The sequence below is a fragment of the Cystoisospora suis genome, assembly GCF_002600585.1.
Source record: "Cystoisospora suis strain Wien I chromosome Unknown contig_4867, whole genome shotgun sequence".
NCBI classification, from domain to species: domain Eukaryota; phylum Apicomplexa; class Conoidasida; order Eucoccidiorida; family Sarcocystidae; genus Cystoisospora; species Cystoisospora suis.
The window spans coordinates 1-14063 of NW_027157659.1; the positions used below are offsets into that span (position 1 = coordinate 1).

At 56.0% G+C, this 14063-nt stretch overlaps 3 protein-coding genes across 3 annotated transcripts; 1 reads left to right on the forward strand and 2 right to left on the reverse strand.

Annotated features, from left to right (window-relative positions):
* The first annotated feature begins 4 nt into the window (after nucleotides 1–4).
* On the forward strand, nucleotides 5–606 carry CSUI_008596 (uncharacterized protein). Its single transcript, XM_068068724.1, has one exon. The coding sequence runs from the start codon at nucleotides 321–323 to the stop codon at nucleotides 525–527; it is 207 nt and encodes a 68-aa protein (XP_067919298.1). The 5' UTR covers nucleotides 5–320; the 3' UTR covers nucleotides 528–606.
* A 1442-nt stretch (nucleotides 607–2048) lies between these two features.
* CSUI_008597 (transport protein sec24) lies at nucleotides 2049–11096 on the reverse strand. Its single transcript, XM_068068725.1, has 9 exons — nucleotides 8638–11096; nucleotides 7768–7980; nucleotides 6796–7133; nucleotides 6047–6380; nucleotides 5523–5588; nucleotides 4704–4959; nucleotides 4084–4333; nucleotides 3314–3520; nucleotides 2049–2981 (listed from the first exon to the last, which is right to left on the reverse strand). Exons 1-9 carry the CDS (start codon nucleotides 9976–9978, stop codon nucleotides 2807–2809), a joined length of 3180 nt encoding a protein of 1059 aa, XP_067919299.1. The 5' UTR covers nucleotides 9979–11096; the 3' UTR covers nucleotides 2049–2806.
* A 727-nt stretch (nucleotides 11097–11823) lies between these two features.
* CSUI_008598 (retrotransposon ty3-gypsy subclass) lies at nucleotides 11824–12405 on the reverse strand (the record flags this gene model as incomplete). Its single annotated transcript, XM_068068726.1, has 1 exon — nucleotides 11824–12405. A coding segment is annotated over one exon (579 nt), but the record flags the coding sequence as incomplete, so codon positions are not given.
* Between the last annotated feature and the right edge of the window lie 1658 nt (nucleotides 12406–14063).

Sequence of the window (14063 nt, forward strand, 5' to 3'; positions counted from 1 at the left end):
GGCTGCGGCCGCAGCCCATTCCAAGACAGAGCGTCGTTCAGGTGCCGCGAACTTTTGTGGTGCTGGACTCAAAGATCCTCTGCTCGCTCCTTAAGTGCCACCGCTCTCAGGCGACTTGATTGCTACAGAGGAGAAACCCCTTAATAAACGAAGAAGCGTATAAAAACCAAGGCCTCCCTTTGCCCCATCTGCCGGGGCGCTGCCTGGCCCCCTCTCTCGCCGGCGTTTTGATTGACGACGCGCGAGTTATTCCGAACTTCGAAGTGGAGGTGCTTGTCTCTAATTGGTCGTGCCGGCTGCCAGCACACCACGGTCTTTTTATGGCGGGCCCCGGATCACGGGGGTTGTCTCCCCTCATAGGCCGTCGGTCCGAACTGCAAAAATCTTGCAGGCGAGACGCGCGTCGGCGGAGCTCTGGGGCGCTGCATTCCATGAATTCGTCTTACACAATCTATGGATTACTTGCGTTGCGCGGCATACGACTTTCGGAAGCAGCACGTAAGAGCGCCAAAGTTGCCCATTGTTGAGAAGAAGATGCGCCGGTGGTGTGAAAGGCACATGAGGCATGGGCGTTAATGCAGTCACAGTCCGCGTTCTGAAGTAATATGTTTTTTGGATCTGACTTCAAAAGTCACTAAACAGAAAAGCTGTGTGGCAAGTGTTACACCCATCTTATCCCGCGTCTGAACATCTGCTTCCTCGTAGCACCTGCCGGAGCGTGCTGGGCGGCGTTCGCGTCCAGCTGCTTCTGCGTTAGTGGCCGCTGTCGCCCGAACCGTGCCTTCGCCTTGCACGTGCTACGAGACCAAAGGCAGTCGCCCTTCTTCAGCCGGTCGGAGCGGGAATCCCTTCGATCGATGTTGTCGGTTGGAGCACTTTTCTCAGAAGACAGCTAACGTGGATGCGGGCACAAGCTTGGTGTAAGGTGCACATACGCTTTCGCGTGAGGGCTGCAGAATCTCTTGTTCGTCTCAACGAAGTCGCTCGGTCATACCGTCAAGGGGATGCCTGGCTTCCCCCAAATATGGCAGATGCCGCGGTGGCGTGGAGCTCCGCACGCAATCAGATCAACCTACCAGGAGCTGGCCTTTCTACAGCGACGGGCAGGTGCGGGCTAGCCACCTGCAGCACGATCGAAAAAAACAGGGAGGCTCTCTTCTCATTCTAATTCACACCGCAAGGTACTCGCTCAAAACCGCGGCATAATGTCAGCACCGGATTCCCATTACTACTAGAATCTAGCTCCTATGCCATTTGCACTCCGTTCAGCCTTTTAATACCGCCTCAAGAAGCCCCCTGGGAGAGTCATGCCTCTTTTTCCGCCTCCGGTGCAACTCGCTGCAAGCAAAACTACGGACTATTTCTAAGTAATCTGCTACGTATGCTGCCCCTCTCCATGCGAGCTATTCTGGCACCCGTCTCCAGGGGGATTTTCGGCTTCGCTGCACAGAACTCTAGCTCACATTCACATCAGTCGGGGAACTTGTGGTTCTCGCTGGCATAACCGGCTACGCCCACTTTTGTATACCGGCCACTCCCCGGTACCTCTTCCGCGCAACTCGCACGCCTCACAAATGGCTTCAGTCGTTGTCCTCTGGCTACCCGCCCAACTAACGGGCCGAGCATCTCCCTCTCGGGTTGAGCTTTCCGCCGTGGTGGTCGATGGTGTTGCGAGAGCCCCTAAACATGCGCAAAGCATGTGCATTGAGGCTCGAGACCATAGTGGAGCCCAGTTGCGTGAACGCGGTGGGTCTCTCTTCGTACCGTCGTCCTAACGAGACGGCTCACAGTGAGCGCTGTCTGTAAGGTGGCCGTCCCGGACATACTCAGGTGTATGTCCGAGACGGCCGTGATGACTTACAAAAAATTCAACTGTTCCCGGGAAATGCATACAGCGTGAGAAGTTGAAAAAGCCTGCGCGGCTTTCTCTGTAACCCGACACTGTACGGACACACTGGGAATGGAATGCAAGATAACCAATTCGGGCTCCTATAGTACCTACAGCGATGAGAGCAGGAGCTCAAACCCCCCAGAGAAGCCGTGAATTAGGTCTGTTTATGAACCGGTTCTCGTCCCGTCGTGAAGAGAGGCAACGCGAAGACCACGGCCTCTCGATCCGACAAACGACGAAGCAAGGGCGCGAAAACAAAAGGGCCAAGGGCAATCACGCTTCGCTAAATCTATGCGTGCCTCGCGAGATGCGAGGCACCATGTGGAAACTCGCGACTGGGCATGAAAGTGACGTGCGACACTATGTACGTGAGTTAAGCACGTCCACAATATAAAACCCCCAAAGCATACAGAAACACAACGACACCACAGACGTCTCGGCCTTTCGTAGTCGTCAGCACCATTGTATGCAGTACACGTTCGCGCCTGTAGTTTCCGCGGACTTCCTCACACTCGGACGTAACCACGGGAAAAATACTTCCGGCTGTCGCCGCCAGCGCTCTAGCGCGGTTTTCTCTCTCGAGTTCCCGGGAAAGTCGAATCTCTCCGAAGGTGCCACCAGACCAGGAATCCCCAGGGTGCCACATATTGGGGCTTGTTGGCGTGCAACCAATAAAGTAAACGTTTATCCTGGTACAACCAGACACGCGGCACTTTTCCGCACTCTCTGATCTCTCGCACCATGTCCACAGAACACATGCGCTTTGTCCGACAGAAGCACGAAAACAGCCTCGAAGAGACTTGTGAGCTACCTAAACAAATGTGAAAACTGGACAAAATCCTCGGAGGAACACGGGGGGAAAGGGTGGACGACTGGGGACGCAGATCGCCGAGCCGAAAGGGTCTTGATTCCCAACTAGTACGTCCTTTGCTGTTGTTGCATGGACTGTGGTGGCGGACCGGCTGCAGAGCCAGGCATGAGCGGCAGGGCAGGGGCTTGCAGCTGAGCCCGCACGTCGACCTTCTGCAGGAACTCCGCGAATGTCAACAGCAAGGAAGGGACCCGGTCTTCCATAAGCTGTGCGAAGAATCTGTAAATCAGCAAAGAGAACAAGAAGTCTACCGAGTGGAAAAGCTTTCTTTTCTGTACGGTCTCTCCTACCTTCTCGAATCACCGGAAGACTGCCCCCAAGTTACGGCGAGGTGCTGGCGCGGAGAAGAGAGGCCCTTCTGCACCAATGTCCTTTTTACGCTGCACTGCACAGACAGCCGGCCTTGGAGAGTCTGTCATCTGCTGCTGTGGCTTGCTAGCACCGAGGAGAGCAATATACGAGGTACTCCAAGCCCCGCCGGGAGAACCCCCGACGAAGTAGCATGGAAAGCGACTACTACGTTCAGACCGAGCCTGTTCTCCGTGCCCTACTTCTGTTCATGAGGGTCTCCTTGTCGGACAATCGAAAGACGCATCCAATCCGGCGCCCTCTCTCGACGCAGAGCTTCAGTAACGGCGCGAACATGAAGCCCAAGCGGGGCCTGCGTATCGCCAATCGAGGAAGCTGCAATATCTGGGTGGACGCTGTCAAGCGATTGAACTCCCAGGACACTCGACAGCCAGTGTGGCGCGACGCTCCTGTACAGCAGAGAAACACGCGCGAGATGTAACAGAATACAGGAAGCACATCCAGAAGAGCTCGCCATCACGGACTCAGCTGGAGGACTGTATGGCGAACTGTTCTTCTAGCGTTTCTAGCGTTCCCCAAGCGCTCAGTACTCCCGTTAGCACATAATCTATCAGTCCACTCCCGGGGCTAAGCGCCTGCGGAAGAAAACCAAAGAAGTCGGGCAGCCGTGTAACGGAGAACACTAACATAGCCACGTGAGCACACCACAGCTTTTACTCCGCCTGCTGCTCGGCATCGGTCCCCGCGCGGGCAGCGGAGGACACATTGAGGAGACAAAGAACAAGTCGGCGACGAGCCCGGCTACACTAATATCGTCCCGCAGTGCACGCAACAGTGCCGGACTCAGCGAACAAGACAGAGACAGGGGGCCGACCACAGAAACACCTACACACAGACGCCAAGAAAGACGCGTATCCCGACATCGCACCCACGCACTGGCGTACAATGCAATGTGGTTCTCAATCGACTTCGCGCGCCGCAAGTAATGGAAAAAAGACCAGTGGTGTGGTACCTGCCAATCCAGAGAAGCATTTCTTCGCCATTCTCGACAACGTACGCGCCGTCCTGAGTCATTTCTTCCGACGTGAGCCGGAGCTGAGGCGGTAGGAGGATTTCCTCGTTACCATCAAGCACCGCAGCACCTTCTCCGGGAACAGGCAGCGTGTGCAGCGCCAGCATGCGAGGATGTAAGTATGCGCAGATCATGTCAACCGGGAGAGACAGGAGCCGGCTCCATTCGAAGACCCGCTGGTCCGTCGTAACTATTCAAAGAAAAAGAAAGTCACGGCATACAGCAGCTTAGCTGTTCATAGAAGGGAAAAAAAAAGCACAACACTACACCCACGCTCCCTGGTTAGTTCCGAATACATCACCACCGAGCCTAAGCAGCTGAAGAGGTTGCCGATGCAGAGATCGTGTATCATAACAATGTCACAGGAACGGAGTTAGCGCAGACGCTTGCGTGCCTACTGTCAAGCGAGACTGGAGAAGCACTCGTGTATCATCCTACCAGCGTACACACGCGAAGTTCCTTCCTGGTCGGTACTTTGCAAACTGCGCGTGGAAGCATCGCTGCGCTTTCATCAACAGTTTGCTGCAAGCACGGCCATGACTACGCAGGCTCTCACGTACCGTCCTTCAAGGGCCTGAAGGCGGTGCTCTTCAAAGAGCCCAGAATCAACAGGGCAACGAGTCTCCCTGCCTCTACCAAAGCCCCTCCGCTCGCGCTTCCTCCACCCGCAGCAGATGCGCCATAGTGAGGGAGCGATGGAAGGACAGGATGTGCTGCAGCTCCAGCTGAGCTGCCCACTGAGTGCAAGACCGACAGGAGCTGAGAGCAGCTTGTCTGTAGAAACACCCGGCCGTCGGCGATCTTTGACCTCAGAGACTGCGCACGCAGAATTGGACAGCAGCCAAGAGAACACCAACCGAGAGAACCAACAGGATCATAAAAAAGCCGCGCAACCGTTTGAAGCACAAACACCCGTCGGTACTGGAACAGAAACCAGTCTCTGCTTCAACACGGAAGGTCCATGCGCCCGGATCACGGTGCACGCAGCTGCACATGGGCAATCAGCATGAACACCTACGAACACGAGCACAACAGCGCTTTCCTATACTCTCGCGCGGAAGAGCAGTCTCCGCTTTCTTGTGCCCGATGACTTCCGACGACGTTACACTCTTCTCATTAGCTGAGCTCCGACTCGCTCCGACTGCTAAGCCCCGTAGCCCCAGTGTCTCGTTTACTCCACCGTGTGGACCCAGTGGACGGCTGCTCTGTGATCGGCTGTCGCACCTTCCGGATCGTCACAACGGAGAAAACCTGCGAACACCACGTGAGGTTGAGTACATGTGCCAACGCGCTACACGCATACGAATGAAAACACTCGGAATTGTCTTTGTCGGTTTTCTCTCACGCATACCAGCCCCGTCTGCGTTTTCCTTCCTCACCTGCTCAATAGCGCGCTGCACAAGTAAGCACGATACAACCTCAGGGTCCATCGAGCTAACGATATCCTGAACGACAAACGCAATCAGTGGCTAACGCAACAAAATACGAGGGGGAGAGCTACCCTGACCTTCACAGCTCCCAGGGCCAAAGAATTCGCAGAGTCGCTCCAAGACACGCTCCGAGGAAGCGGCTCCTAAATCAGTTGCTCAGTGGGGGAGACGCGCACCCACTAACATTCCTGCTATCTCCTCGATGTAACGCATCAACACTCAACACAGACCCTCAGCTTGTAGAAGGATCGGCACCTCCACACAGGGATCTAGGGTGCCTGGAGTGCGGCTTGCCTTTCGCTGATACCAGACAGAGGTCAGGCACGGGGAACGCTTCAGTCAAAGGACGGACCGCACGCACCACCACCGAGGTGTTCAAGCGTTTTTGACATTTCTGTCAGCTCACGAGGGCAAGCAGACGTGTTTCCCTCTTCCTTCACGAGACGCAAGCGTGCGTTAGCGGACATACACACCTGAATATTCTGTGACACCGGCAGACAAAAAGTATGTACGCGAATCCGCCTCTCTCCTTCGCTGTTCGTGTACAGCAAAGCCGCTTGAACAGCAACGACATTGTCTCCTCCCCCTCCTCCGCCCGGTCCAGATCCGTTTACCAAACTCCCGGCGCCAGGCGCTCCGCCTCCCCCTCCCACACTTTGTTCGTCTATCTCCATCAGAACAGAGAAAGTAGAGTCTGCGTTAACAGTGGGTAGAACGAAGAGGTCCGTGCCTCTCAGGTAGAAGCGCCCGTGACGGGAAGAAATGCGCCAACCCCGCGACACGCGGATGCGCATAACCGCCTCCCACCTTGAACGGACAAAAAAAAGACAAGGCCAAAAGTAGATTCTGCATACCACCGTGCTGCTTGCTCCTGAAAACGCTCCGCTTCAACGCACCCTTCCGACGCCGACCGAACGCACAATCTCCCCCACAACCGAGAAGAAAAACAAGCTCCGAAGCGTACTACGGTCCGAAACAGGGCACCTCACTCACCAGACAACAGTATAACTGAGCGGAACGGGTCCTCACAAAGAAGCGAAATCGCTGTGTCGCCGTCGTTGGTGTTTTGGCCTTCAGATCTGGTATACGGTGTAAAGCGGTTGAGACATCTTGACACTCTCTCAAGCCGCACCGACCACTGTCACCAGCGCGGTATACACTATGGATCGCAAACGAAAGTACATGCATCCCGTAAAATAAGCACAGCCCTTCTGCAGCTTACCCCGTTGTCCGGGTCATAATGTGAAACACTTCGTTCTCCAGCTGTTCGCCCTGCTGGAGCTTGTGAAATCCGGCATAATACCGAACTTCGCCTCCGGTAAGCTGAGCCAGAGGCAATACCGTCGCCAAATCATAATAAGGGCACCCAACCCCTGTGCCACCTCCAACTGCGCCTGACGAGCCTTTCGCCGGTCCCTGCTGTCCCCCTTGATACCCACCCGCCGGAGTGAAAGAAGGTGGCGCTCCATAACCGCTGCCAACTACGGATGGTGCACACGAAGACGGAGCAATGAAAAGATCGACGGACACCTGGGACTGTGTGAGCTGTTGGGCGAATTGCTGAAAACGCATGTAGCAAAACGGGAGAAGTAAAGGAGGGTACCGATATACTGCAGAAACAACTTCAGATGCAGGGCAAAACAAAAATATAGCAGAAAGCTGCTTACTTGCTCAACCGTGACGGCTGGCGCACACAGACCTGATTGGAGCACCCAGTCGACACAGAAGAGATAAGACCTCCCCAGTGTCCCTCAGAGAGCATCTAGTTTCTCGAAAAACCGATAACGAGTTTGTATAGCCAACACTATGGAACCCAAGAAATCTGTACTGAGAAGTTTGTCTACAGAAACCATTAGCCAAGCTTGCCAACAAAAGGACACGTACCAACCGCATGCGATGCGCTCAAATGAAGCCTCTCCTGTTGGTCCTGATCCGACCAGCATGTATGCACGTGCGAACGGAGGACAACGTAGGTTACTGGTGGCCATTCCAGATATTTTCCCATGTCCCAGCCGAGCTCGCACGATCCGTAGTTGCAGGCGGGCACATTGCCCAACCCGCAAACCGGCCCCGCTCAAGCCTCATACCATGAACGACAGAAAAGTGCTTCGCAGAAGGTGTGAAAAAGAGTAGGCCAGTTCCGCATGACGGAATCACCCATCGGTAAATGAAGTATGACGGCCCCGTCACCCACCTGGTACACTTCACTTGCTGGCTTGAGAAGTTCGACTTCTCTGTCAGGCTGCTGTTGCTGCTGACGGCTTCCACCACCCGCGCCGTCAGCGCCTGCAAGGCCTCCGCTACGCTTCGTTACTAGCTCCCCGATAGTTGGGGGATGAGACGAGAAAAGCATGATTTTCCCGCCAACGTGTTTCATCACTAATAAGGCCGCCTTGAGCGCGCTGCCCTGAAAACACACCGCGTCCAGATACTCGCGATCAGGCTTGTGCTCGGCCTCTAGAGAACAAATCCTCTACATAGCAGTCCTATGTGCGCTTCATCTCCAGCAGGCATTCAGTGCATGGTGATTTCTCCTTTTTTCTCTTTCTGCGAATCAGATGCTTCACCGCCTCGTCCCCTCTACTTGGACTGGACAGGGTTGCACACCGTGAAGCAACAAAAAAAACCGGTAAGTCCTTCGAGCCCTTCACTTCGAGGTTGCAACAGTATTCACACGCAAGTCACTGGCATGCTGCGCCTCGCCTTAGCTCGTCACAGCTGAACGCTGTTTAAACACACGGAAATATGGAACCCCACGTCAAGGCTCCGCGTGCCTGGATCATATCGACAGTGACACATCGTCTCGTTTTCTCAGCACGACAACCGACACGTCTCTGTACTAACAGAAAGCAGGGGCAGGGAACGTGTCCTGGGAGCTTTGTGCAGCAAGAAGCTTGTACCGTGGTATTCCGAAAATACTGGGAGCCAAGCTCAGCCAGAACGAGACGCTGAGATTCACCGCAAAAGCACGAGGCTGCAGTCCTTGCTACCTGTCAGCGATCTTTCTCACTTTCCTGTACTAGGCGCAAGCATATACAACGTATGTGAACCAGGCCAGCTTTACCATGCAGTTGTCGATGCACGTGTTGCTACGCCACAAATGCGGTATCGTTTCCAGGGTCTTCAATACGGCGTCCTTATTCTCCACGTAATTCACGAAGAGATCGTCGCTCAGAGGCAGGAACACATCATCGATCTCCGGCATGACAAGGACTTGGGGCCGGTGCTTCCCCCCGGCCAACCCTCCGCTCCCTCCTCCGTTGAGCGCATAGAAGTGCACCGCGGAATCATAAGTCAAAATCCCCACCATTGTGCGTCCGTCCTCAATTACTTGCCCTTCGCCTTGCCCACCGGACTGCGTGCAACCGGGAAGCCTTCCGGAGAGAAGCGCGCTGCGAATGCCCATGCAAGCAGACTCTACCAGACCAGACGCCACAGCGGCGGCGCTTACGTCAATTAGAAAGAGATACGCAGGAGGCTGAGGGGGCCGAATCATGTAGTCCGCTGGAGCCACAAACTCCACTGACCCCATGCTCAGCTCAGGGCGCTCAAACCGGTCCTCTCTCTTACCCTGGTCGTCCAACCCTCGCATGTAGAATTGAGGCGTGTCATTCACGAAGCCGCACAGGTTACACACCCAACGCCGGCCATGTGCCTCCCAGTGCACGAATGGATTTATGTACGTACGGCAGCGTTTGCAACGCACAACTACGCCACAGCTTCCGAAGTTCACACTGGGCACTTCGGCGAATCCAGCTGGGACGGGCGCCAGTGGACGAACAACCAGCCCGACTGGCAGATGCAACTTCTGCTGAAGACTGCTGCTGTGAGGAACGCGTGCCACAGCAGCGCGTGTAAAATGGCGAGGCGCGTTGAACTGTTGGACGTCCTGAAGAAGTTGTTGTGCGGGGGAACCCGAAAAGCCCCCATCTGCACCAGACAACCCTCCCATGCCCGGACCGCTTGCAGCGGAGCTCGGCGCGGCACCAGACGGGTACGGATAACCCGTCCCGGCGCCAGCCGTTGGATAATACGGTGTTCGCGGAGGAACCGCACCCGAAGAGCCAGGAAAAGGAGCGGCTGTCGACGGACCGGAAACAGATCCGCGTGGGCCTGAAGAAGAATAAGGACCCGGAGGCGGGACCACAGATCCTCCCGCCCCTCCCGGATAGTAGTAAGACGCCGTTTTGGTAGCTCCAGTCTCGGCTGCGGACGGTGTGACCCCGTTGCTGTAAGTAGCTCCCGGGCCTCCTTGAGCTTCAGCGTAGTTCGTGTACGGCTGAGAAGGGACAGACTGTTGAGGATAGTTCCCGTAGTACGGCTGTTGGAGTGCAGGGTTTGTACCCGGAACCGGCGCCGGGTAGCCTGGCTGCAAAGGCGCCTGTTGCGACGGAGGATACATCATGAAAACCGAGAGTCTGAGACATGAAATAGAAGGCAGCTGAATATGACGCCGGCCCCCACTCGCTGGGCCGCGTCGGCCACACAGCAAATGTGTGGTCTGAAACGCTGGGGCGCAGAGAAAGGCTGGAGAGCCCTTCGCCGTGGAGATTTACTTCCGCAAAAGCCGCAGCGGCGTACCCCGTGCCGCAATAAACAGACTCCCGTATCCAGTTCCGGCCCCAGCCTTCCGCCAGTACTTTGACCAAAGAGCCAACACAGAGGCGCATGTCAGAAGAAGCACGGCCGCAGTTTGGCCGTCTCCCTGCAAACCAAATCTCAGCAAGCTATTTCCGAGTGCCAGAAAAGACACCGCCGCGCGGAAACTCGCTGCAGGGCCCGGTGACACCGCAAGGAGAAAGTCCAAGTTCGGAAATGGCCAGCGACTCCGGCGGAGCAGGGCGCAAAAAAGCGGTCACTGCTGGCAGGGCGCTAAGCTAGTTTGCCTCGGACGCAAGAGACAAAAGGGCCTCGTGGAACACGTGAGGGCAATGGGAGCGAACGCAAGACAGCAGAGGCAAAAAGAGCTCCGGAATACAACGAACCGGCGGAGGAGCCATGAGCTGCCCGATGCCGCAGGCCGAGTGGTTGCGGATCCAGGCACCGTTGAGCCCAAGAGACAAGCACCCGAATCAAGTATACAAAAAGACTTGTTAGGATCGCCACTCAGAACACGAACAACTGCTGACGAGCGTGGCCACTCCCGGGCAAGTAACAGTGTGATCCGCAGCTGTGCTGCAGCAGCAGTCTGTTACTGCCACCTTCGTGTCCTGCTTACGGCCGCAAAAAAGGACCCCGACGGCACCGCATGCTGTTGGAGGGCCGGCACACAGGGGGGGTCAGGGGCTATGGGTGGCACGCCGGAACGCACAGTCACGTCTCTCTGCGCGCCGATCTGCTTTACGTGCCGAATATCTGAGCGCGATAGTCTCCCCAGGAGCTTCAGTTGTTTACGGAACTCTCGGATTTGCTACGGCGTGGAGTGGTTGTATCTCTTCGAGTGGTGCTTCTCCCGGTGCGCTGCCAAAGTACATTCCAGACCTCGGGCGACAGCCACGCGGTATACCTCTGGACACTTCTACCACTAGCAGGGATGTTCCGCTGCTCGAGAGGCGTAGTACTTGTAGACAGTGTGATGCATGCGTAGTTTGCATATCGTCACTCGAGGGATTACACTAAGGTTCATTAGTGCTTGCAGATGCGACAACTACTCTTGCGTGGCAGACCTTCAGTGCGTGATCGCTTTTGCGGTTAGCAGGCTTTAACATGGATTCAGCTGCTTGTGTTGTATTCGCGCCTTGAGTCCACGAAACACCCTCAAGGTCGCTGGCTCCCTTCGGAGTGTACCGTCCAACTCTGCAGTTGTCCGAACTTGCTCGCCATTCAGAAGAACTCGTCTGCTTCACTTGCGGAAAAATGTATTCTCCGTTGAGTGTTGCCCCCTCGCGAGCGGCGCCTGCCACCGCGCCATCGCATCTTCTTCGTCCTCGCCAGCGCTGGCCCTTCTCAGCAACTCCGGGTCCTGTGGTTGCACGATGTCAGCTACCGTGTCGAGAGTCTCCCACGTTTTTCCCAGCTCCCAATCATCCCATTTCACAAGACACTGGTACTCTATTGTCCCGTCCCGCTTTCTGCGGTGGCGACACTGTAAAATCGCTTCTATGGCGTACGCATGAGCCTCTGGTTTGTCCGCCCGCCGACACCGGTCACGGGCGCTGGGGAGCCCTGTCTCCGCTGGGCTGACCGGGGGTGTGGGCCATTATCCAATGCACGCGGGTAGAGAGGCGACACTTCGCACTTCCGTAGAAACGCAATATTTACAGTACGATGCAAGCGCATCGATGACGGAAAATCCACGGTATAGGCAAGGTCATTCACACGTTTCAGTATCGTAAATGGTCCCACCCAGCGGGGCCCGAGCTTGCGCTCTCCGACGCCATGCGGCCGCAGCAGTCGAGCAGAGACATAGACGGGGTCCCCGGCTTTCAGCACCTCGAGTCGCCGACGCTTGTCGTAGTTTCGCTTTTGCGCGTTCTGCGCTCTCCGGAAGTTGGCTTTGGCTGGTGCCAGCCGCGGTTCCGCTTCCTTCAGTACTCCACCGCCGCCGCTTCCGTCCCGTTGCTTTGAGCCTTCCAGTGGGGGGACGTAGACAGCGGGCCTCCCATGTTGTTGAAGAACGACTCCCGCTCGCGCATCGGGTAGCGATGCACCCCAATTCGTAATCCACGGCAACACAAGGATGACGTCGTAACAAATGTCGGCAACGAGAAAGGGCCTCTTCGCGGTGAGCCGCTCATGGGAATTTCTAGTCGTGCAAATCTCCACCTGAGTGTAACTGACGTCTCCATCTTTTTCACCGTTGGCGAAACTCAGCGCAAGTCGCCGTTTTGCTCTGCGCAGTGGTCGCACGCAGCGCTCTGCTATCCGTCTATTCAAGGTGTCGACACGCGAACCGCTGTCAACCAATGCATTCGCTCGAATACCGTCAATGGTAATGGGGCTCACTACTGCTGCCTTTACGGTCGGCAGTCTATCATGTGACTCCTCTGCGTTCACTGGCGGGGAATCGGATAGCCTCCATCCACGGTCCCCTTTCATTGGTGGAGGTGATCGTTTCCCTGCTTCTCTGCGCATTCCGGTTCTGTTGCAGCCACTTGAGCAGGACCTCTGCCTGCAAGCACAGCACGGCGAAGAGCCTGGCAACTGGTAAACGTATGTCCAAGCTCCTGGCAATAGTAGCATCTCAGACTCATTTCGCGTGTCTGGCGCCGGGGAAACTGCTGCCGTCTCGAGAAGTTGGGGCTACCGGGCGGAGGTCTGGATGGGACGACGGGCCGGCTCCTCTCTGCGATGTTGTGCCGTGATTGCAAATGTCTCGCTGATGTCCATCGGTTCCTCGGACCCGTTCGTACGTACTAGGGGTGTCCCTAGTACGCTTGTCGAGCCCATTGAAAAAGAAGAATCGCTTTGTGTCATCGTCGGCACTCGTCGCGCGTAGCACCACCTTACCGAAAGCGTTGATGTACTCCCGCGGTTGTCCAGGCGTCATCTGCAACTGGAAGAGCTCTCGAAGAACGCCCCAGCCGGCTCTGTAAGAAGTGAATCTCTGACGCAAAACAGAGAAAAGTCCTTTAATGTCTTCGGTCGCTCGCTCTGCAAGCTCGTCTCCAAGAAACTGCTATAAAAAAGCTTTGCTTCGCCCTCCACAGAAAGAGACGCTTCTCGGACACGCTCCTCCCCCGACTCAATTCCCCACTCGCTGATGTACTCCTCACACTCAGAGCAGAAAAGTTGAAAGATCGCAACGTCTGTGCCACCATATTTTTATGGCCTGAAATTATTTAGTCGCTCTTTGAAATACTTACTCCATAACTCCTGCCGCACATCGGACTGTCGCCGGGTCAATGGATGTAATGATTCTTGGCGTCCGGAGACTGCACGAAGTCGACTTCGGCGTCCCGAAGGTGTGATATCCCGACTGGGTGTGGGCTGATCGTCTCCCATAGTCTGTTGACCTGACGCAGACCTCGTCCACCTCGGACCAGTACCCTCGGCGAAGAAGCTAAGTTGCTGACGTAGCCTCTCCGGCGGTTAACTCGGCGTTCTTGCAGTCCGGTTCGTCGGCTACACCCACAGTGAGTGTCCCTAGTTCTCCAGACCGTCTCCTAACTCGCCGAATCTTTTCCTGCCCTTGGCCTTCTCGGCGTCCCAGTTGGGCTCTATGGCCCCCGGCAGCAAACATACGATCATCTCGTCTAGGGGCTCCCGCGTCGAACCATGCTGCTCGATGTCTCCCCCGTGGTCCCCTCCGTGTACTCGATAGCGTAAAACGGGCGTGCTTTGCCGTCTTAGGTTTCTTCGCGCTTACCCGACTCTGGGGGCGCTCACTCGGCGTGTGTACGGGGCTGGCCCAGCCGCGCGGGGGACAGCTCGGTCCCGGCTGGTCGTGCTGCAACTCCCTTGAGTCGATACGTGTAATGATTTTTGGCGTCCGGAAACTACACGAAGTCGACTTCGGCGTCCCGAAGGTGTGATGTAATGATTCTAGGG